At 37.8% G+C, this 24521-nt stretch overlaps 1 protein-coding gene across 8 annotated transcripts in view; it reads left to right on the forward strand.

Moving 5' to 3' along the window:
• The window catches only part of nbeaa (neurobeachin a), a 105222-nt gene that overhangs the window by 16530 nt on the left and 64171 nt on the right, over nt 1-24521 (forward strand). For all 8 annotated transcript variants that reach the window (XM_028467642.1, XM_028467646.1, XM_028467643.1 and 5 more), the window contains exons 2-8: nt 12145-12376; nt 15810-15910; nt 18433-18528; nt 18748-18869; nt 20707-20833; nt 21940-22059; nt 23357-23503. In XM_028467642.1, the coding sequence (XP_028323443.1) occupies nt 12145-12376; nt 15810-15910; nt 18433-18528; nt 18748-18869; nt 20707-20833; nt 21940-22059; nt 23357-23503 (945 nt within the window). The remainder of the gene's footprint in view (nt 1-12144; nt 12377-15809; nt 15911-18432; nt 18529-18747; nt 18870-20706; nt 20834-21939; nt 22060-23356; nt 23504-24521) is intronic.

The raw sequence follows: 24521 nt of genomic DNA on the forward strand, positions 1-24521 counted from the left end.
GAGTCTCAGCTAAATTGTGTGTCATGCATCGTGTAGTATACATGGGGTCACGAGAAGCGATGAACACCTCACGACCAGCTCCCGATCAGCAATCGTATAGTCATAAGGAAATCAAACATGTTTGAAATCCAGTCGCTGCTCCTGAGGGTATCTCACAGTTGAAGCAGTGCCACGGACCGGCTTACCGTAAACACTCACACCGCGCATGCGCGAACACCGTAGGACCACTGTAAAATTGACGAACTGTACTGCCCACGTCTGTCCAGCCAGTTCCCGGAAACAGGGAGGCGGGTTAGCAACATCTTTTGTTACTTTTTTTCCCCATAGGAGTAGTTGTTCCAGACCACATGCACTTTGTATTATTTAATTTATTTATTTTTTATTATGATCACAATTTCTAATGTTGAAGATACAACTATTATAAATGCATTATTTTGTCATGTCATTGTTTTATTTCCTTTCTGCAAAACATGCTTTCAGAGTACAATGGGGTGCGAGGGTCCAAGTCGGTGGGTTAAAATAGCGATTCAAAAATATGTGCTTCAAAACAAAAGCAATAATCGTGATTAGTTGACAAATCGAAATAAATTATTGATAGATTAGTCAACTGCAAAAATAATCGTTAGTTGCAGCTCTAAATCGGAGCAATGACTCACTCACTGAGGTGTGATTACCACTGAAGCAAGATCTCATGGGCCTTTCTGTGAGCATTAGTTCTGCTTATTATGCTTGATATTGCATTTTACCAGTTTAAATCTATTTTGTTAAAGCACGTCAGTTTGCAAGCTCTTTAGTGAGAACCCAACATTTTCCAAACAATTTTGGGTAGTATAGTTTTTTGAGTATGCTATAGAATGATACTATGTGCCTGAAAAAAACATGATACCCCCCTTTTAAGTCTTTTTCACTTTCCTCTTTTTTTTCTCTCTGTCAGATGTTTTTGAAACATTTGATTTAAGAGTTTAGTTGAAATACCTGTTTATTCATCTTTGGTAATATTGTCCATACTGAGGTGATATTTTTGAATATGTCTTTAAATGGTCCTCTTTAGAGGCGTTCCAAACAAGCTGTTAGTAAGAAAGACTAAAAAGAGCTTAAATAAGGTAAAACAAAACCTGAAACAACATGCTTTGTCCTTTCTACCGGCTTTAACTGTTATCTAGTTCGCTTTTTTAAGGTATGAATGTGGCTTTTAATACACATTTTTATTTTTGTAACCCGAGAATGAATTGCATTTGTTTTAGGTAGGATTTTTTTTCATGCTACTTTTACTTACATAGCACTATGTGCAACAGTTTACTGGTCATACAGATTAATTCTGTCAACTATTTAGGTTTTCTTGGTTACTCTTTATTATTATTAATGGACAAGAAAACCAAAAGAAAATGTTACCGATGACTAGGGTTGGGCATTGTTTGGATTTTAACAATTCCATTTCTCATTTTTGATTCCTGTTTTAAACGAGTATCGTTTCCGATTATTTAAGTTGTACAGGTCAACAGATAACAGATTTCCCAGGAGAATGTTTTCATTTGAAAAAGAGCCTTTACACAGGCCATTTTTATTTATTCACTTAGTTGATAAAGTTTAAATTGGTTGCTGTACTGTAACTAGGGTATTCAATTACAAAGGTCCCCAACTGTAACTGTAAAACTGAAACTTGCTGAAATAACACTACAAGTTGGCAGCAGTCTAATAAACAAAGAGCTGCAGCCCAAGTAGATGTATAAGAAACAAAATAAAACAAACTCAAACCCTGGAGCAATCATGTGACAAACCAATCAACAGTTCTGAGGTAAGTGCAGTAAACATGCCCGTTCTGCACAGATTGTGTTCCCTGGAGTAGAGAACACACGTTCACTAGGCGTTGAGGAGGCCTGGACACATAAATATGAGAAGGCCAGACATAAAAGTGAAGGATAAGTTCACATCGAACGCGACTGAAGCGACTAGCTTACATTCAAAATCAAGGTAAATGAGGCAACCTCAAGCAACTTCCATTCTAGTCGCTCGAAGTTGAAAAATGTTAACTTTTTAAGCCACTTTAAGCGACATCTCTCCCAGCCGTCACTGTTGTTGAGCCGAGGCATCAGCCCCTCCCTCCTGCTACAGTGACACTGCTGTAGCGGAGGGCTGTACACTTCCTCAATTTACTGGGGAAAATTAAAGTGGTTAACTTCTTGAATAAGCCTACATTCTGAGTGAACTCATCCTTTAGTAACTCTGTAAGTTGATCATTTAAACCGTAAAAGCGGCGCTGTCTATGATCAGTGCTGTAAACATACGGCCGGGGAAGAAGTGATCAGCCCTCTCTCTCCCCTGTCACTGGCTGCTCCACACACACACACACACACACACACACACTGTTGATCTGGTTTTGTTGCTTATGATCATTTTTTTTTTTTTTTTTTTTTTTTTTTTTTTTTTAAAGGATTTTTTTGGCTCTAGTGGCCTTTATATGACAGTTGCTAGACAGGAAGGGGGTTAGAGAGAGCAGGGAATGACACGCAGGAAAGGGTCCCAGGCCGGGAATCGAACCTGGACCCGCTGCAGGTGAGGAACTATAGCCTCGGTACATGGGGCGGGCGCTCTACCCACTGAGCTAAACACCGCCCCCTTATGATCATTTTTACATTATTTTTGTGACATTAGGAGACGTTGTTGTGTTATTGAGACAAAATAGGGGGAAAAAGCTTTTGTTGTTACCCAATAGCTTGTGACGAAGCTTATTGCTAGATCCGTTACTAAGCCTCTTTGGCCAATCAGGTGGCAGATATTTCGAACTGGGGTTGGATAAAATCAGCTTTGTGATCACTTGGTTCCAGTCTGTCAAAGCTGCAGTGTGTGTGTACATATATGTGTTTCTGACCTGGATTTTATTAAAGAACCATTCACAATGCGGCACTCTTGGTATTACTGCAGCTTCCGCTGGTGTTTATTAATCAATCTTGTACCTTAAGATAATTTTGTCAGTGTGTTTTGGCTGAGCAAAAGCTTGCCTTGTTCTTCCAACAAGTACTATACATTAGAGGTGGGAACCTCTGGGTACCTCACGATAATCATGATTATCTCATGATATGACGATACTGTGATTATCGATTTATTGGTCAGAAATCAATCTACAATAATCTATGACCTAACAAAAAAAAAAAGATTAAGTGAAAAAATACAATTTTTATTTTATATCTCTGAAAGACAATAAATTGAAAAAGTGTCCTATGAACAGTGACACTATTTTAGTGCAACATTTCTGTAAATAAGTGTCAACATACCAAAGTAAACGAATAAGTATCTCCAATAGTGCTTTCTGTAAACAAAAAATAGGGTCTTTCTTACCAGTGACACCATTATAGTGCAATATTCCAGTAAACAAAATATTGATTCCTTCAACAAACAGTGACAAAATTTCTGTGAAGACTTACCTGCACATTTTAGTGAAAAAGCAGAAAAGGTTTTGAAAATAATAAAATAAATCTTAAAAAAAAAAAAAAAAAAATTGATACTCATTGATAATCAATCGTGCGAAAAAAAAAAATATTGCGATATATCGCCATATTGAGATATTGTCACACTCCTACTATACATATGCTTCCCTATTGAAGCTAAGTGCTGGAAACCGACAAGCCTTAATTTATTTATCAGTGGTGTTTCGGTTAATTATACAGACAAGTTAGCAGATGACAGCCGCATTAGGCTAGATGCTCATTCTGTGCCACATTTTGCATTATCAAAATAGGGCCCTTTATAGTCAACACAGAGAGCAGGAGCTGTCCATTGTGCTGAAGAGAATTGCTGTCCTCTCGGTTCATCTCCGCCATCCATGATTGGACATTGTCTCTGCCAAGCTTCACCTCTTTTTTTTTTATCTCGCTGTTCTAAATTCAATTTGCACTTTTAATTACTTCGTTTTTGTCCAAAGTTCCTTTAAAAAAAAAAAAACCTAAGAAAACAACAACACTAGTCCTTTAAATTTCTTTTATTTATTTATTTTAGAAAGTCAGCATTTTTGAAAGACAAATTGAATTTGCTAATGTTATTTGAATCTTTTGAGAACATTCTCAACCATGTTTGTTTACGCACGCTGTTGTGAATTACTGCGGCTGCTTTTGGAGCGATGATGAAGTGTGGGAGTGCATTAATGAGTAAGACTGCAAATGACCATTTGGAATGAAAGATTTTGCCCTTTGATGGACTACTGTGTGTGTGCGCGCGTGTGTGTGCGCGTGCGTTTTTCTAGTGGCTCCAAAAACTTTAGCTTTCATTTCACTGTTTGCTTCATGTTAGCACCTTGATATGGTTTGTAACAAATAATGTATGCTGAAAGATACTACTTTATTATTATATATATATAGGCATTATAATTACTGATTCCAGCTGGTATGACTATGTTTTCTGACGTAAGTTACAGAAACTGTCAAGTTTATAAATGGTAACACTTAATAGCTTCAGTTTTCTTTGCTGTATAAACAGAAGCATGCTCACTGCTCAGTCATGGTTAGATGAAATGTCTGCCCCTGGGTACAGGACTCCTGGCACCAAGTGTAAACATGTTGGAGGAGGGATTAATTGGCTTATTTAATGAATTGGGGCAGCAGTCACTTGATTGGAATGTCACCTTTTCCAAACAGTGCCCTTGTTGTGATTGAACAAATCGTTAAAAATAAGCTTTTTCTTTTGCCCATAAGCTCCAATGTTTATTCATGTATGGTTTTTCTCATCTAGTAAAATAAACCATGAAATGAATTATGGTGTGCTGATGTATTAATGTAAAAACAAACAATTATTTCTTGACTTTTGCTTTAAAACATTGTTTGGGCCAAGAAGACCTGAAGTAACATAAACCACGATCCAGTACAACAGCTTGGCAGTCTAAAACAGACATTTTAATACGTTTTTTTCTTGCTTTGTTGGCCTGGCTGTGATTGGATGCTTCATGTACGTGAGAATGACGTGTTGATGATGTGTTTTTGTAGCATTGAATCCTGAATTTTACTGACACATCACTGTAACTTCCTTTTATCTGTGATACACTGCTTTTTTGTTACTTGTTTTTGTTGGTTGGATGACATGCACGATCTCTTATGATGGTCGTACAAAAAACCTTGTCTTAAATTGAGGCTAATTGTCACTTACATCTCCAATGCACTCCAGGGGTGAGACGATGCTGTTAGCACCAGTTTTACTAAAGTTGTGTCTTTAGTTTTTGAAGTTTTCACAAAGTAAAAGCCCATTTAGATAAAAAGGGCATCTATGGCCTTTTATTTGTGCAGTTTGATATCAAATAAACTTGTCTTTGGGAGATTATTTCTTTGTTGTAACTTGTAACAATGGTTTTTGGCAATAAATATTGTATTGTTGTTTGGAATTTAGCAGAGAAGACTTTGTCATGATTACAACCCACGTACTCCGCTTTGCAGCTCATCCCACAAATGTATATTCCTTACAAATGTGGCACCAAATAGGCTTAATAGTATAACATTTATTGCCAAGACACATTGCTACAGCAAAGAAATGATCTATCAAACACAAAGTTCCTTAAGTTTTGTGCTAAGCCTAGTTTATTATCGCTTTGTCTTGAATATTGTCAGCTTTCCACCAATATTTATTTTAACTAAGTTCACATGAGTTATTGTATAGCTTTTGTTCTATCACAAAGTGTATGGATATTTTGACTGAAGAAGAATGCCATATCATATCTATACTAGGCTTTACACCAATGTGATCAGCTTTATCAGATCGGCTGATATCTTGCATTTTATGCAATTAAATGTGATCGGCTGTAAAGTCTTAATTTGTCGTGCTATAACTTTCTGTAGTTTCAGATGTTCCTTCCTAAAACATGGTACCGTTTGATTTTCCGTGACTCTGTATCAGGTAGTACCGAAGGAATTTGGTCTGTACCTAAAAAAACCCAACCTGAATTTATATGATCGGATCGGTGATCGTTTATTTTAAACTCACTTTTCGGTGATCTGCCCAAAAATCGTGATCATGTAAAGCTTAATCTATACAAACTCATATTAACAAGTCGCCATGAGCGGTTATAGAAAACGCAATACCTGTCACAGTGGGTACATTTGATTATTCTGTTAATTACTTGATGTTTTCCACAAATTGCTTGTCATTATGAAATCTAATGTCCTGCCTTGTATTCCTATTCTGTGCTCGTATAACTTTCTATTTTGTCATTTCTTTCCAGTTTCGCTTATTTTATCGATTATTTGTTTGTACATGCGAGTGTATGAGTTAAAGCCAAGTGGCTTTATTCTGATTGATTTATGTAGTGACTGTATTTCACCTTTCTTATTTTTCTGGCTGTAGTCTTGATTTCCCTACATTTCATGTATTTCAACATAGGACATACTCTCAACTCAAGGGTGATGATGTTTATTTTGTTGGATGTCATTGTTAGTGTGTGTTGTTGGCTTAGTGGGGGTTGTCTTTTATCCCATCTGCCATCTGTGCATATGCTGGCAAAAAAAAGTCTCATGGGAGATGCAGTTCAGGTGTTTATGGTGTCCACCCCCTTGTCTGCAGGCTACAGTCAGTCAACATGTCATTATTGATCAAAATCAGCGAGACACTGATTCACATACGCTGCCCTCTTTTTCTAATTCCTATTAATATTTTATTGCTTTATTCTTTCTTTGGCCTAGCCAAACATTGCTAACACTGTCTTGTTGTCATTTCTTATTTATTTTCATCAGTCTACAATTGTGTCTCCCCCAGTAGTCTTTTTACTCCAGAGGGGTTTGATTGCATAGCCTTAGAATTCCAAGTGATTGTATATTCCAGCTGTGGTCATCACCCCAAAAAAATATTATAACATTGATCCATTTGGATAAAGTTGATTTTGAAAAACACGAACCACTGATTGCAGGCTTGCAATGCTAATCTCTTTGCCTACTATTGAAGATAAAAAAAAGTCCACATTTGATTTCAACCATAAGGACAAGATAAAGATGTCCTTAGGACAAAATCAGCTGCTGTTTACAGTTTAGCTAAAAAAATTGGGTCACATTTGAATTATTAAAATGTTTAACTGTCATTTTTAAGCCATGGTGTAATCCATATCATTGTAAAGATTTGCCATTGTGATCACTGGAGCACTGAACCCATGGTTGCATGACATAAATTAAAGGGAAACACCTCTGATGTCCTAATATTGTTAAAAAAAAAACAAAAATGTTCAGCTGGTTTGGTCCAGTCGAATTCAATAAATACAGTATTTCCCCTTGTCGTTGCCACCTCTTGTTTGTTTTTCACTTTTGGTCCCTTTTTATGCCACTCTTTTTATTTTCCCTTTCCTCTGCCCCATTAAGCTCTCCTGGCAAAGCGTTAAGAGTATAATCTGTGATCTCATGTCTAGATGGGCCTCTTGTTTCCTCTCACTCCCCACACAAAGAGTCTGAATGGCCGGGACTCACTCAGGGGACACAAATGAATAATGAGCCACACATACATAGAGAGACACACACACACACACACACACACACACACACACACACACACACACACACACACACACACACACACTGCTACACCTCTTCAGCACACTCCCAGGGGGCTTTGAAGTTGCATATTGATGATGCACTTTTCAAAGGTGCAATTGAACATGCAGAAGCAGAGGAGGTAGCTATTGACCATGCCATCGCTTCTCTGACCTGTCATCTGTGATGGCTGTAATGAGCAACAGGTGCCTCTTTTACCAGGTCTGGCTTTGATTTCCATCCAATATTATACAGCCAGTCATCATAATCAGCCAAGCCTAATCGGTTGTTTGATCTAGCATCACCATGCTACACGATGAGCTGTGATGGGTCTGTACGAGATGGTTACCAAACAGAAACATTATAATTTTATTATTAGTAATGGTTGTTTTTTCTTTGATTCAAAAGTCCTTTTGGGAGTCCTTCAACAGTCCGTGATTTAGTTTAAGGGGAAGAAAAGGTTCTTTTATGAGAGCTCTTCTTCTCTGCTTTATTGTCTATACTACGAAACTGCAGAGTTGGAACTGTCACCCCTTGTGGTCACAGATTTTTTTTTGTGTCACAACTGTTTTTATCCTTTTTCAGGAAACAAAACAGGTTTACATCAACATCTTTAACTTTTCCTGATTATTTAGAGCAACCAAAAGCAACACAGGTCGGCATTTTAATCAAAAAAACTTCTAAATGATCTAAAAAGCAGAAAGAATGCCTCACTCCAATAGAAAACAATGGGATGTTTACAGGCAAATGGGGCCGTGTGATGTCATCAATCATGTGATTTCAAGATGGTGGAACACAGGCTCTAAAATGGTAAAGTAGTCCCATTTTTAAAAAAGCAATTAAATGAATATGGTTTAAGAGCTAGAGGGTCATGGGTTCTAACATCGGTTTCTCTTTCTGTGTTGTTTCTTCCCTATGCGTTTGATATAGGGTTCATCTCCCCAACTGGATGAATAGTTTTAAATTATAGTTCAGATATATTACAAATTCAAACAAGAGTGGAATAAATATCTACATTAATTTATAAAATTATAAAATGTATAATAAATAGTAATACATACCAATAATCATCTTTCTGTACATTAATGACCTTGAAGCTGATTTACTGATTTTCAAGCAAGTTTCTGTTTCTGGAACATCACAACAAACCAGAATGGTATTACCCTTTTTGATAGAATATAAAGGTTACTAAACAAGTAAGAATTTGGATCATACTAGATAACAGCATGGACATTGTTTTTTCTCTATCTTTGTAAATGCTATTACTGCACAACAATCATCCTTGATACATACTGTAACACCATGTTTTCTACTATTACAGCAGGGTTACTGGCGAAAAGTGGTCAGATGTACAGTTTGTTTTCAAAACCCCTGATTGAAGATGGTTTTGGATAGAGAACAATTCTGTTCAGATAAGCTCTTTGTGGAGTGAAGACGATCTTGGCATCCACACCCAGGCTGTAATCAAACTATCAACATCAGCTTTTGGAGAAATAGTCTGCCTAGACACTGTTTATGTCATTATGCAAGCGTTAGCCAGTTAACACCTCTTGTTGATGCTCTTTGATGTGATTGCCATCTCTTAGTAAATTGTGAAATTGTGGCAGCATTAAGTGGAGTGAAGAAAAGACAGAAAAGGTTACAAGTGATTAAATGCAGAAAGTGTTGTGATGTCTTGTAAAACTGATTTGTATTCTTTTGTCAGTGTGCTAGGTGGCAGTAGTGATGGGGTTGAGTGCGTTCAAGGATGCTCAGGGTGTTTAGTGATCTACTTCATTGCTGTTTAATCAGCATGTTTGTGTATAGTTCAATTAAAAGCCCAGTTTGATCGAATAATAGGCTTAACCATCCATCATTTTTATTGATTCTGTATTAAACTGAGATTATTTATTGATTTATAGATATTGCACTCACTCACTTTATCCCCAGTTTGTTTTACCAAGTAGTCTAGCTTCTGGAAACCCTAGGAAAGATATACTACATCAGTTTAATTCCATATATTGCTTCTGATTGAGAACAGATAATAATTATTAAAACACTTTGTTTTCACCCCGTCAATTCTACACTCATGTTTTTTGCGCAATTGTTTGTCACAAGACTCGATTTGTTGCAGAGGTTTGCATCACCCTGCTGCTCATCTTGCTATGATGTTCATACACAGGCAGGAAGTGTAAGAAGTGAGAAATTACGCTTGTGCTTTACATTTGTAGGTATTACCCTGGGGATGTGTGCTTCCCTGTGTTCCAAGTGCCTGTGTATCTGCAAGCAAGTTTCCACAAAGACTGCATCAGTGCAGTCAGTGCACATGCATATGGATCTTTTTGTGCAGTGCTTGGAGCTGCCTCAGACTGACAGGTTGTAGTAAATGTGCTAGGATACAGCCGCCACCCCCTGCAAGCTTTATAATTGGGAACCTCAGAGGGGGCAGGGCACATGTTTATCACGCAGGAATTATTAAACGTTCACTTTGTTTTGTTCCTTACTTCTTTTAGAGGTCCTTTCTAATGTGTGCTGGTTCAATTATTTGCACCAAGAAAGGGAATAAAAACAAAAGGAGAACAGTTTAAAACCTGATCAATCGTAAAGAGACATGCATCATCATCATCGTGCAATCGCAGGGCTAAGAAACAGACGTAGACACTTGGGGGGTGCATTCACACCGGTTTAGTCCTGGACTCGTTCCAAATGGACTCGATTTGCCTTCAGAGCACAACTTCTGATCTGCTCCAAACAGCCTCTGGTGCAGTTACATTAGCTAACCGCTTGAGTGCGCCATTACTTGAGTAGAGACTTCTCTAGGCAGTAAAACAGAAACCTGAAGAAGAGGCTCTCAACATTGGGTCAAAGTGAGCACTATAGAGTACGCAGAGACGTCTGCCTTCTCCGTTTGTTCTTTCACAACATTGAGCAATGGTGCAGCAACGAGTTGCTGTGCTTTTGGTGGTTTTAAAGCCCTGTTTTGCGCCGTTGCCGCCCACTTAATCCACTCCAAGAGCGGTTGTGTTCACAGTGCTCCTAATCGCGCTTGGCTTCCATTGGAAACACTCAGGGACCGACAAATACAATCACTCTAGAAGTCGCCTGTTTGATCTGCTCTAGACTTTGTTTGCGTTTTCACACTGCCCAAACAAGGCAGACTATTTTAGTGGTGTTATTCGGGCTGCAACCACAAGTCGATAAATATTAATAAAGTATTCATAGTAAAGGTGTCTTTCAATAAGCATCTTTTGCCAAGTCCTACAGCTGTAGTTGATAACAAAATCTCCATCTGAGGAAGGAGTTAAATCAGGCAGAGCTTGCAATTTCAAATTTCTCATGTATTTTTACCTAGAATTTGCAGATTACAAATAGTTCAACTAATTAATTGATAATTAAAAAAGTCCTTGGTTGCAACGTTAGACTGTACACACATTTTTGCGATGTAGGAGGTACAGTAACAGTGTGACCCTGCTGCCTGCACAGAAAGGCCAGATTTAACTCAAAAAAGCAAAAAACAAGCTTTTTACAGTGTTGCCTTGCTGTGTGAAGCGTTGAGTTGAATGATTCTTGAACAGTATCTTGTTCTTTTAAAGGCAGTCAGAAACAACAAGATCATCGCAGAAAGACCCGACCTGACACAAGTTTGCAGAATGGCTGAACCATGCACAAAATGAACAAGGCAAGACACAATCAATCCGAAATACTTGATTGCAGACTAGTGCGAATGCATACCCCTCATAGGATGTCTAAGGGTCCTCAACACCTTAAGTGCGGACACCTACTAGCAGAGAAAAGATTGATGCTGATCTGAATCAAATATACCCTCATTCCTTGTGCAAAGAGCGAGGGACTGCTCTTTTTCTTTCATCTCGTCCATGGATTCTTGATTCATTTTTGAATTGCATTTCCAGAATGCAGACTTGTTGTCAGCACGTTTTTTTGTCATTCTCCCCTCAGTCGCTTTCAAGTTTATTGTGATTCTCAAACGTTGGTTGTAATAGCCTCAAAGAGACCCTCTTATTAGTTTGCTGGTTTCCCTGGTTACTGTTTCCTGGACACTGTAGTAGTAGTAGTACACTTAGAATGAAGTGTGTTGCAAGGCTGTCTTCATGTAGTACAAGAGAGAGATGCTGTGTGAGGCTTTGTATAAAGGAAGCAGAAATAATGAGGAGAAAGAACCTTATAGTCATTTTTAAGCACTGTGTCCTCTGGCTAACACAATCATAAAGGATAAAGGCTTAAAATGCAGTGAAAGTGAATCTATACAGTATATTTGCCTGCTGATTTCTGGGTCTGAGTAGGTGGTGGGGACCTTTTTATATCTTACGTTCTATTTTGAGAGTAAATGCTGCTTACAGAGGAGAGAGCTGGTTGTTTTAATATTAAATACTGAGCAAAAGGGGATATGGTTGTGTGCCTAGAAGACAAACATTTACTTGTTGCTGCATTGTGTAGTCCAAAGCATAATAATTGCTTTTCAACATACATCAGTAGCCTGGCTTCTTTCTCCTTCAGAGAAAAAGGTTAAATGCACTCTAAATCATTCACTCTTTTTGTCCTCCTCTCCCAATTGCTTGAATTGGTTTCCTTCCTTGACATTGGTTCCTCTACCTTACCCTTTCTCCCAGATCACATCCTTCATCCAATTGCTAACGTGTCCCATGCCTTCTTTCAGCTGGTGGGTGGCGAATTCGACCTGGAGATGAACTTCATCATTCAGGAGGCGGAGAGCATCGGTTGCATGGTGGAGCTGCTGTCCCACTGTGAGGTGACGTGCCAAGCTGAGATCTGGAGCATGTTCACCGCAATCCTCCGAAAGAGCGTCCGCAACCTGCAGACCAGTACGGAGGTGGGGCTTATCCAGCAGGTGCTGCTGAAGATGAGCACTGTGGACGATATGATTGCAGGTGAGCTGTCAGGGGGTTAATCAATACATGCATTGGTCAATCAAAATAAGCTGGCAGACACAGTGCCCTATATGAATGAATAAAGTTGATAACATCTGTTTTGGTTTTTTTTCCCAAAACTCTTTATTACACATTTTTTGGTACTCAATTAACAAAGTTTTCTACATTTGGTACAGTAATTACATGCATAAAAAAACAACCAAAAAACCCCACCTGAAAAACAACAGATAAACCAAAACAAAAGAAAACCGCCAATAATAACAGAAGCAATGATAGTAATAGTAGGAATAAAATGAAGAAATAGTCCTTTTATCCAGGTTAAAGGAATCTCAGTACAAATTTATTTCAAAATAAATAAAAAAAATAGAAAAAAAACATTCCCATTTCTAGTAGAAGTTATGCTAATACATTTGTGCGATGTTGATGGAAGGGCTTTGATACAAACCAACATCAACCTGGCCATCTCTTTACATAAACACGTTGACCTTGACTTGTTGTAATTGTTCCTCTGAGTGCGCGCCCCACCCCCCACTCCAGCCCTGACTGTCCTCGCCGTCCTCGCTCCTACCACAGCATAATGTGCTTTATAACTTCTTTGACTCATTACCGTTCACAGCAGAGCGTACATCGCAAGAATCGATCCAATGTCGATCTTAGCCGTGTCTCTTCCAGAACCGTTTTTTACAAACCCATTTCTAAAACTGTTTAAAATGACCTACATGGATTGATCGTGACAAAAACATGGCTCAGGGGTTTTGTTTCTAGGACATTAAGTATTTCAATTCCCGCCGTGTTCCAACCTCCTCCTCTATTCCCTGTTGCTGGGTTCTGGCTAATCAAATATTATGGGAAGTTTCTATTCATATTCAGCAGGCCCTAATGGGAAAGAAGAGCCTTTCTAAGCAGATTGCCTCACTCTAGGGCTAGCAGTTTCTCCCCTATATCCACTCGGATCTGTTGGGTTAAGTGAAAGTTAATGAAGCAAGAAGGTCATTTAGACAGAACCAGTGGCTCGATGCGATATTTAAGTTGTATATGAATATATTTAGTGGATTAGTTGCATTGAAAATTATTGCTCTGGTGACATGAAGTGATTAAGGTACTGTAAGTGCTTTTCTACCTTCTTGCATCGTTCCTTATAGTCTGTTGGTGTGATCATTTTCTATTGAATTCCATAGTAACAGCTACGTCGTAGCATTAAATCATCTTGTAAAGTGTAGTAAGAATATGTACATATTACAAATATTTAAATAAATAATTAAAAAATGTTTCTTTTTTTGCAAAAAATGAAACCAAAGACAACACAACAGACTAGTGTTTGATTGTGTGATTAACTTAAAACCTTCATGTACAAAGGTAATAAACTATTATTTGGAACTCTAATAAAAGAAAAATGATATTTTTTTTGTTCTTTACAGTTGCCATTAATTTTCAAGGTTTCAGGGTTTTTTCTTTGTCATTAGGTGTCTGAACTAGGGATGTAACGATTAATCGTAAGGCAGTTAAAAATCGATTCGTAGGTATCACGATTGACATCGATACTTTGAAAATTGAATCGCAGTACTTGTTTTAAACAGCATATATATTTGGCCCTTCTCTTGTCCAGCAGTGTACCGGCGGGCGGAATCTGCTACTATTTTTTTTCTGGCCGCCTTCTACTCTTACATGTTAATGTTACATGTTAATAAATGATTCCTTACCCCTTTAGCACCGAAAGAATATTTGTAATATTACATGAATATCTGTAAAAGTCACGTTTTTCTATTAGCTCTGTCTGCTAGCATAGCATCTCTTCTTCACTGCTAGATTAGCTGCATGCCAACCAACCACTGGGTTACCAGCACCCTCTGCTGGTCCAAACAAATATCTGACAGTGTAATGTCAGTGCAATGACGTTTTTTTTTTTTTTTTAAAGTCCAATTGTTAAGGCACAAATACATACAAATACATTTTCAGTTGCACTTTTAAAAAGAAAAGGAACTATTATGCAGTTTTGCATTGTTTACTATAGAACCAGAATTTAAATGAATAAGCTTCTTCTTCATTTGTATTATTCCTTTATTTCATTCAAGATTTATTTTTAGTTAAATTGCATTGTTTTGATTAGTTTATCAAGGAATTCTTTTGACAATTAAAAATAAAAGGAAAATAATACAGTATTTTCAAGTTTTTTCCCCCAAAAAATAAAGGAATATTTTTCAGTCATCATTTGACTACAGTCCCATTTTGTAAAATAAATTGTGAGAGAATCGTATCGTGAACCCAGTATCGTGAATTGAATCGTATCGGGAGTTGAGTGAATCATTACATCCCTAGTCTGAACATGTATGTAATGGAATCATGTCCCCAAGTTCCCTGTTAAGCTCGTAAAGCCTAGGTTCCCGAAGTGGGGTACGAGTACCCCCAGGGGTACGCAAATTGTCATAGGGGGTACGTGAATGAAAATTAAAAACAATGACAACATTGGAAACTAGAATATAAATAGAGCAGTTAATGCTAATGCTATTACTAGGTTACTGCTAATACTAGGTGAATGCTAATGCTAGGCTAATGCTAGGTTATTGTTATTACTAGGCTAATGTTAGGTCAATGCTAGGCTAATGCTATTGCTAGGTTAATGCTATTGCTAGGTTAATGCTATTGCTAGGCTAATACTAGGTTAAAGCTAATGCTAGGTCAAATAATATTAATATTAATATTAGGCTAATGCAAGGCTAATTCTGTTGCTTTGTTAATGTTAATGTTAGGTTATCGCTATTGCTAGGGTAATGGTAATGCTATGTTAAAGCTAATACTGGGTCAATTTTAATGCTAGGCTAATGTTAATGCTATTGTTATGTTAATGTTGATGCTAGGTTAATGCTATTGCTAAGTTACTGTTAATGCCAATGGTAAGCTAATGCAGTGCAACGTGGGCCAGCACTTGCATCCTCACTTGCATTTTCTTCACGAAAAATGCAAATATTGTAGTTATTATTATTATATATTATTCCTCAACAGGATAGGTAGAATTCACTCTAGGCCTACATTGTATATGACATTTCATTATTATGTATTTTAGGTGTGCAGGAGTAGAGGGAACATGGGTTTGGGTTAAATGTTTGAAGGGTTACATAACTGTGAAAAGTTTGGGAACCACTCTCGTAAAGAATAAATACAGTAAAGAATAATAGGATAAAAGAATAAATGAGAGAAAAACATAAGTAATATAAATGGAATACATACAATAAGATACGAAAACAATAGTTTCCCAACAGCAGCAGCATTATAAAGAGTAGGGACTCACAATGTGTGGCACAGATTTGATACGAAACCTACATTTTTAAAATGTCATGGGAGCCTGTCAATGTTTTAGTTTGTTTTACTTTGACAGCTCGTGCTGTCTTGTATTCGCTGAGTAAACCCACTCAGTGCTTGTGTGTGTTTTTTTCAGACCTCCTGGTTGATATGTTGGGAGTTATGGCCAGCTACAGCATCACAGTTAAAGAGCTGAAGCTGCTCTTCAGCATGTTGAGAGGAGACAACGGCATCTGGGTGAGTCCATTATGAATACACACAATACAATTACACAATGAGTGAACCTTGAGTAGACACGAGTGGAGTTCTTTATTTAACATTCGCTCTGTGTCTGACCAGAGATTCATTTCTCAGTGAAAATATTTTATGATTTTTCTCTGCGAAATCCTCACTAATCCTGCTCTCTGAGCGGCTGCTCTGCCCTCTTCTGAAAAACGAGCGGTCAGACTTTTGTGACATCACAAAAGTCTGAACCTCCCCTCCAGGAAGTGCCTGCTCCCAGTGTAAGTACCAAATGCAAGTATATCCAACTGCAGTCTTGGGTACAGTACCAGTGACGCCCCCTACAAAGCACGCCCATGCAAGCCATTTTTCAATGCACTGTATCGCCTTTGACTTGATCTGACGTGTTTGTGACCAATGTGACGCAGCGGTTGGACAAAACAAATGATTATCACCTTGAATGAAGTATCCCTGTAGTAGATTCAAATGTGGCACGGTTCACATCGATACTCTGAAATTGAATCGCATTACTTACTACTTACTACTTATTCAATTTTCACAGTATCGATGTGAACCGTGATACCTATGAATCGATTTTTAACTGCCTTACGATTAATCGTTACATCTCTACTTTAAATATTTCTGAGGTATTTGATAGCATTAAAAAAATTTATTATTCTTCACTCTTGAGTCACATATTATTTAGCCATTATCTTAAGATAATCAAAGACGTCATCCGCATACAGACGCATTTCAACAATAATTTCAGTGACTTCTATTATTTAAGGAATAAGACTGTGAATAAAAATGGTGGATACAACACAAAGAGGCAAGAGCATCATTAGAATGGCAGAATTATGTAGAAAAGATAATTTCTGCAATTTTCTTTGTTGTGAGGCAGTTGTTGTTGAGCACTGATCAACGTGGCCTCTTAATTACACTATTATTATCTTAATGTATAGTTTTTATGAATGTATGTGAGATTTAAGTCAAAAGAGATACTGATGATTGTTTATTTGTCATGATCTGCTACAAATCAACCATATTCCCCACACGATGTCAGTGTGAATCAATCATTAACAGTTAAATTATTATATTCTCATCTCAATATTCCGCTTATTCTACTACCAGTTTATTTGTGTTCAACTAATCTGGGGATGGTTGTACTAATAAACCGGAATAATTAGGAAATATTGTGGTTGTGTGTGCACGGGCAAACGTGCTTGTGTGCACATCTGTGTTTGAATTGAATAGTGAGTGTAAGTCATGATAAAGTCAATACATCTTCCATTCGCTGTGTTTTTCCATCTTGTAATTGAGGTTATTAGTGAAACACGAGATTGATTGTGGAACTATTGTTTGGATAATAAAGGTACATCCAAACGTACATAGTTATAATGCGTGAAGGTAAAAATAAATATTACACTTGGAAATGCCTTCAGCCTAGATAACCACTTTATTTATTACAAACCACAGAACAGTGCATTGGCCTGATTTTGGCCTGAGCTTAATCCTGACATTCTTTCTCTTATTCTTCTCTCATTTTCTATAGTGACCTCCATCCTTTTTAGCCATTTTCTTGCCTTTGCAAGCACAATTTCTGTTTTTTTTTTTTTTTGTGTGTGTGCTTCATTAAAAAAAAAAAAAAATTTTAAAAAAATCACCCATTACCAACTTCATCGGCGCCTCAGCATCAACAAGCTTCATAAAAGTCAACATAAGATAATGCAATCAGGTGTTTTCTACAATTGCTGATTCATTCTTACTTTCAAGGGTTCAGGGATGGATTTTATTGTCATTACCAAACAAGAACATGTTCATTTTTCCTTTTTTTTCTGGTTCTGTTTAATGACCTATTAATGGGATTACCATGGGATCTCCAGAGTTAGAAGCACTTAGTAGAAGCTAACCTGCCGTTGCCTTTTGTGGGTAATATCTTAAATACTCTCAGTGCTTTGCTGATTGCCTTGGCTCCCAGTCCCTGCAAGTCAAGGGTTTTTTTCTTTTAATTTGATATGCAGACAGAGATTATGGAAGGTTTACTGACATGAGCCTTTACTTTCACCAGCCTGCTTAATGTAGGATTAGCAGCATCTACTTGATGACAAGAAGCTTCTGCAAGCCAGTTTGGTTCATTAATCTTCCGTTTTTCTTGGGCTTCATAACAACTGCGGTGACCAATCTCTGGTCCCTGATCATTGGTCCACAGCTGGACCATCATTCCTCTCCCAGTACCTCCAACATTCCAACGATTTAACCTTCCACTCATTCCCCTGTCGTTTCCAATCACTCCTCCCCCCGCAGCTTTCTTTTGAGGTCGATCGATCAACATCTGCCATGCTATTGATGAGTAGTTGTCAAGGGTGGGCTGATGTAATTGAGTACTTATTGATTTTAGGGGTTTAGAGGAGATATGATGTCACACAGTACGTTTTTCGTCAGGGTTTCTCCCTCTCTAAGAATCAGCCTCTGTCACACATTGATGATGATGACTATGACTCTTTTTTTTCTCTTCTTATTCCTCTACTTTTCTACAGCCAAGACATGCAGTCAAACTCTTGTCAGTGTTGAACCAGATGCCTCAGAGACATGGTCCTGATACCTTCTTCAACTTTCCAGGTCGCAGTGCAGCGGTGAGAACCGTCCGTTGCACACATGTACGCACATAAATAAAGAAAAAGAACTTCAAGTTCACAATATTACACAGGATTAACCTTAAAGGACCTCCTTCTATTCTGGCTTAGACTAATTTGCACTGATGGGTATAAACAAAATGATTAGTGACTAAGTGACACATTGATTTCAGTGAACATTGGCAAGAGCTGCTCTAAATGTGTGTTCCCATCCACCAGGCTATAGCATTACCGCCAATTGCCAAATGGCCGTATCAGAATGGATTCACTATCAACACTTGGTTCAGACAGGATCCACTCAACAACATCAACGTGGATAAGGACAAACCGTATCTCTACTGGTAGGTTTGTTTTTGTCTTTTGGTAACGCCAAGCTGAGAAATCCCTAACTCTAACCCTGTGAATTTATTTAATTTCCTCGTGTTTGGGATTTTTTTTATTCTGAGATTCATTTTTGGAATCGCATTTGTGTGGATTTTAACATGTTAATTGGGAATTAATACAAATCGTTGGATAATATTTTTAGATGAATTGAATTTCACCGCATAAAATAATGTGTTCCTTAAACTATTGAGTAAACTTTTTGGCAGTTTTCTTCTAAACAAACTCATTGAAGTGATGGATAAAAAACAAGAGTTATTAGATAATGCAGGATGTAAGTAATTTCTAATTCTCCGTGCATTATGAGTTTGTTATATCAATGCTGCTTGTCCTCCTGCTCTGGACCTTGTACGCATCAGTGTTAGTGTTGTGCAGGCCATTAGCCACTACTTCGCTTCATTATCTTTGACCTTTTGTCTAATTTGAGTCCACCTCTCCACTGCACACTCTCTCCCTCCCCACGTTACTTTGTGATGCTAACTAACAGGCTCGTCCCTTCAACCCTATTCCCTCGCAATTCCCTCGGGCAATGGCCTAATTTACTAAAAAGAAATGACAGTTTGTCTTCTACAGGAAGCATAGAATTTAGTGGTAAGTTTTATAAACGCTGCACAAAGAAGAGTTTAATGTCTTGTAGAAAGGTGAAGATAAAGTCCTGATACCTTTGAAACGATTTGTCTTTAAAGGGATCCTCCACTGTTTTTACAAGTTTGGCCTAAAATCTTTGAAATGTACTTATTGGAAGATCTATGCCTAACAAAACACATAATTATGCACCATAATATGGTGCATATTAATGGGACTACATTATAGTTTAAGAGCCTATGTTCCACCATCTTGAAATCATGTGATTGATGATGTCACACAGCCCCACTGCCTGTAAACATCCCATTGTTTTCTATTGGAGTGAAGTATTCAGCCTGATTTTTAGATAATTTAACAGCTTTTTTGCTCAAAATGCCAACTTGTTTTGCTTTTGGTTGCTCTAAATAATCAGGAAAAGTTAAAGATGCCGACGTAAACCTCTTTTGTTTACCGAAAGAGGATAAAACAGTTGTAACCCGAAAAGATTTGTGACCGTAGGGGGCGACGGAAACTCTGAAGTTTTGTAGTAATTGCGTACTGTTGAAGGACTCCCACCCAAAAGGACTTCTGTCCTCAGGGTTTGTGTGTCTTTAACAGTCTGTGGTTTACTTGCTAACTTCAGCCACTAGAGTGTCAGCTGCACACTGTTTCAGGTAGAGTAAAGCTTAGGAGAGCTCTTCTTCTCTGTTTCATTGTCTTCCAAGAAACTGCAGAGTTGGAACTGTTGTCCCCTGCGGTCACAGATCTTTTCGGTAGGGACGATAAACTACAATTAGACAGTGCTGGGTGTATTACCCTTTTAAGGTTTATTTAATAGGTTTCTTGTTGTTTTATCAAATTTTAACAGTTTTTTTAACCTGATTTTAAGTATAGTGTAGGTAAAGGTTGCGAGTGTAAAAGGAGAACAGTTGTGGAAGAATAATTGAAGGAAAAGGATTAGTAGTATTTCTCTCAAACCTTTAATCTCAGAGTCCTGATGCAGTTTTTTATTGTTAATTTTTTATCAATAAACTTAAATGTATTTCCTCTCGTGCAGTTTGATTTAAAATGATTCACATTTAAATTGATCATAAAATCCTCCAACTTTCACCTTGTTTCAACAGCCTGTCAGATCCTAAAGGATTGCCACAATTTCCTCATTTTTGCAGTTCTGAAATGATTTAAAACTCGATTACAGACTTCACTGAGCGTGTGTTTTTTTAATCCCCGCAGTTTTCGCACCAGCAAAGGAATAGGTTACTCTGCTCACTTTGTGGGAAACTGTCTTATCGTGACATCGTTGAAGTCGAAAGGAAAAGGTTTCCAGCACTGTGTCAAGTATGACTTTCAACCTCGCAAGGTAAGAAAACAACCACACTCCCACACGCAGCTCTGTTGACAGACAGCATTACAAGTGTGTTTGCTGCTCTTCAGTCATATTCTGCTTCACGTTCACACCAAACGTGGGTTCAGTTAAAGTCTGTCAAAACACCTGTAAGACCTGCACACTGCCTCTTCTGCAGTGTCAGCATTCTTCTACTGTACTCTACACGCCTGTACATGCACATATAAAGAAACACGCTAACTTGATGAGATGGGGCTTCTGCAGGATTTGCTGACTCAGCGGATTTCTTTCATTAGCTCACAAAATTCCCAGCGGTTCCATTTGATCAATTTACAATACACAGTGTGTCGCCTTAAAGCTTTTTGTCTACCTGTGCTTGTGTTAATGCGTACGAAAGAGTGCTTACATCCAGTCCTGCCTCTTCTCCAGCGTTGAACACAAATCAAAAACAGTCTCTAGCATCTTCCTCTGCCTCCTCCTCCTCCTCCTCCTTCTCCTCCTCCTCACCCCTCTCACTCTGTTCTCTTTTTTTGTCTACTCTCCTGGGATCCTGTGTGTATTGTCACTAAGGACGATGGTCTCTAATTAAGACATACATACAGGTGTACTGCTATTTTTTTTCCAGTATTAAAATGAGAAAGAGGAGCAGGGAGTTACAGACATTTTGTTATTGATCAATGGGGCTGTAAAGTACAATTTTTGGGTATATTAGCTGGTCTAAATTTAAGAACTACAGGTTTTTAAAAAAAACACAACATTCAAATAAGATTAGAGTTATACAACAGCTATGTTTGATTTGAAACCCCACGAAGAAGAAGAAGAAGAAGAAGAAGAAGAAGAAGGGACTCTGGAAATAGCATCAAAAAAGTCCATTTAAATACAGTATATTTTTTATAGTCATGTATAATTCTAGTATTTTATGTTACTGGTAAATTTGCAGTACTCACACGTTCATCTACTAAACCTTAAATTACCCACCTGAGTTTACCCTATTTTTAAGCATTTTTTGCAGGATATGACAAGATTTTTGCTCGACCATCAAATTAGTCATTAGTTGCAGCTTTTTAAAAGAGTCTGTTGTTGTATTAGTTTTATAAATTGCTGTGTCTGTTGTTCTTCAGTGGTACATGATCAGCATCGTGCACATCTACAACCGCTGGAGGAACTCCGAGATCCGTTGCTATGTCAATGGTCAGCTGGTCTCCTACGGTGACATGGCCTGGCATGTCAACACCAATGATGTGAGTGCACAGATATAAGAATGTGTTTGCAATTCATTGTCAGGGGGATTTAAAAAAGTATTCATTTCATATTAGATGATTATAAAGTATATATAACAGAGCTTCTGTACTAGGGGTGTTCATTGCCATGAATCTGACGAAACAATTCACGATTTGCATGTCACAATAAGACATATCTCGATGCTAAACAATACGATATATTTAATTAAATGTATAGAGGACGATTCTCTCAAAGTTTAGAAAAGATACGCCCTCTGCACTTGCGCAGTGGGCACATGTGCGTTCCCTGATCAAGAGGGATTCACCGAGGTGTGCGAGAGAGCTTCGGCATTGGTCATACAGGCTTACCTTCCAAAAGAAGATTTGCACTTTTCCCATTACGCCAGACTCGCCACCGGTAAGTGAAAATCCATTTTCAAAGACCCGGTGCGCACCGGGCACGAGCACGTACGACGGCCATACGTAAACATATCATCAGAATGATTGACAGTTAGGAGGACCAATAGTCTTGATGATCCACCTGGAAGTTGAAGCCAAAATAACATCGTCCATACTACCTTTAACTAATTTTTAACAAGTAAATGGTAACAAACTGAAATTCAAATACAAATATCAAAAACAAGTGGTATGTTTATCAAACTGTTCAATTATATTTTTCATAAAAGTTTTAACTTTTGCTTCTATATCTATAAAAGTTCCCAGAATGTTTTATTAAAATAAAGTATAATTAACTTTAAGCTAAAATGCATTGAGGTAGTTTAACACGGTCTAATTTGGTTCACTAGCACCTAGTGACATGGTGTTTACGTGCTATGCATAATATGTTAAAACATGTAAAAAATAAAATAAAATAGATTTGGACATTTTTTGGATCGATACGATAATCACACAGTGAAATATTGTTGAATGGATTTTTTCTTACACTCTTATTCTGTACAGTCTGTGTCATTCTGGCTGTACTTCACACTTGGCTCCCTGTTGTGACATTGGCAAACATTTGAGGTCGTCTCTCTGCCTTTTATCCGCACGACAGAGTTACTCCTGGGCCTGTTTCCAGTTCAGTTGAAAAAATGTCCAACGTTGAACTTTTCCATTTAGCAGAGAACAGGTAGTCTGGTCTCTGCGACGCAGCACAGCCTTATTACACTTACTTCCTCTCTTCTGTCACACCCTGACATTTCTGTGCTTTTTAAGGACCAGTGGTTATTATCTATTAAAAGCTTGATTTGTCCTTGAGGCGAACAATGTCACATAAGAAGACCTGATGTATAGTATTTATATTTTTGTCTTTCTTTAGAGCTACGACAAGTGTTTCCTGGGTTCATCGGAGACAGCAGATGCAAACAGAGTGTTTTGTGGTCAGCTTGGCGCTATTTATGTTTTCAGTGAAGCTCTAAATCCAGCTCAGATCTTCGCCATTCATCAGCTTGGTCCAGGATACAAGGTGAGACAGCACACATGTTCCACTTTGTCATCCTCTGTTTTTTTAGTGTAAGTGCCTTCTAGCGTTGAGCTAGATTTTGGTAACTCAAAGATTGTGTTGCGATTGTTGCTTGTTGCTGCCCACTCTGCTCACACTTGTGCACAAATGTAGATGAAGCCAGTAAATGATACTTGTGGTAGCAGGATGGTTGCTTTTTTTTTGTTTTTACTTTTAGAGATTACTATTTATTTATTATTGGGTGACCTCCAACTGGAAAGCACACACAACAGGGAAAAGAGAAGGTTGGGGTGTCCCTTGGTTTATTTGTTGGTACTTTTTTTCTTTATTTTTAGAGACAAATGATTATTTGATTTTAATTTGTTTTTATTTGAAATTGCTGTTTTCGGAGAGTGTGTGATTGTCTTGTCAGATTAAGATAAGTGAGCACAATGATGTCTATTGATGACTATTGAATGCATTTTAAGTAATTAGTAGGCTACCTTTATTTAGTTGTATACTATCTTCATCTTACTTTTAAAGTTGTAATTTCACCTCTCTTTGGAGTGCGTTCAATCTTCATTTTGCCATTTTAGTGTATTGATTTTAGTTTTTCAGCTTCCTGGTAGAGTTGGTAGGGCTTTATTTTAACTCATTAAATTCAATTCTGGGTTAAATGTGTTGATGCAGAGATGCAACACAGGCACAATTAATAATTCATTCAGTGACAGCCATTTTAAAAATTTCTACCCCCTTCATCTCACTGTCTCCTAGCAACCCCTGCCGAAAAACACAATTCACGTATATAGACGTGAATGGCACTCAATGAGTTAACAAACACAACATTGCACAACATTTGCCACTTTTGGCTCTTTTTTTTTCCAATAAGGGACAGCACGTGTGAGTGAGTTCTGTAGTGTAGCTTGTTTAGGGAAAGGTCAGATGGATGCAGTCAGCAATCCATCTCACTGTGATTTTCATGCTGTTCTGAGAAGTAACAAAAGCAGTAAATCCTAAAACATGTATTTTAATACAAAATATA

The sequence above is a fragment of the Gouania willdenowi genome, chromosome 14 (assembly GCF_900634775.1).
Source record: "Gouania willdenowi chromosome 14, fGouWil2.1, whole genome shotgun sequence".
Taxonomy (NCBI): domain Eukaryota; kingdom Metazoa; phylum Chordata; class Actinopteri; order Blenniiformes; family Gobiesocidae; genus Gouania; species Gouania willdenowi.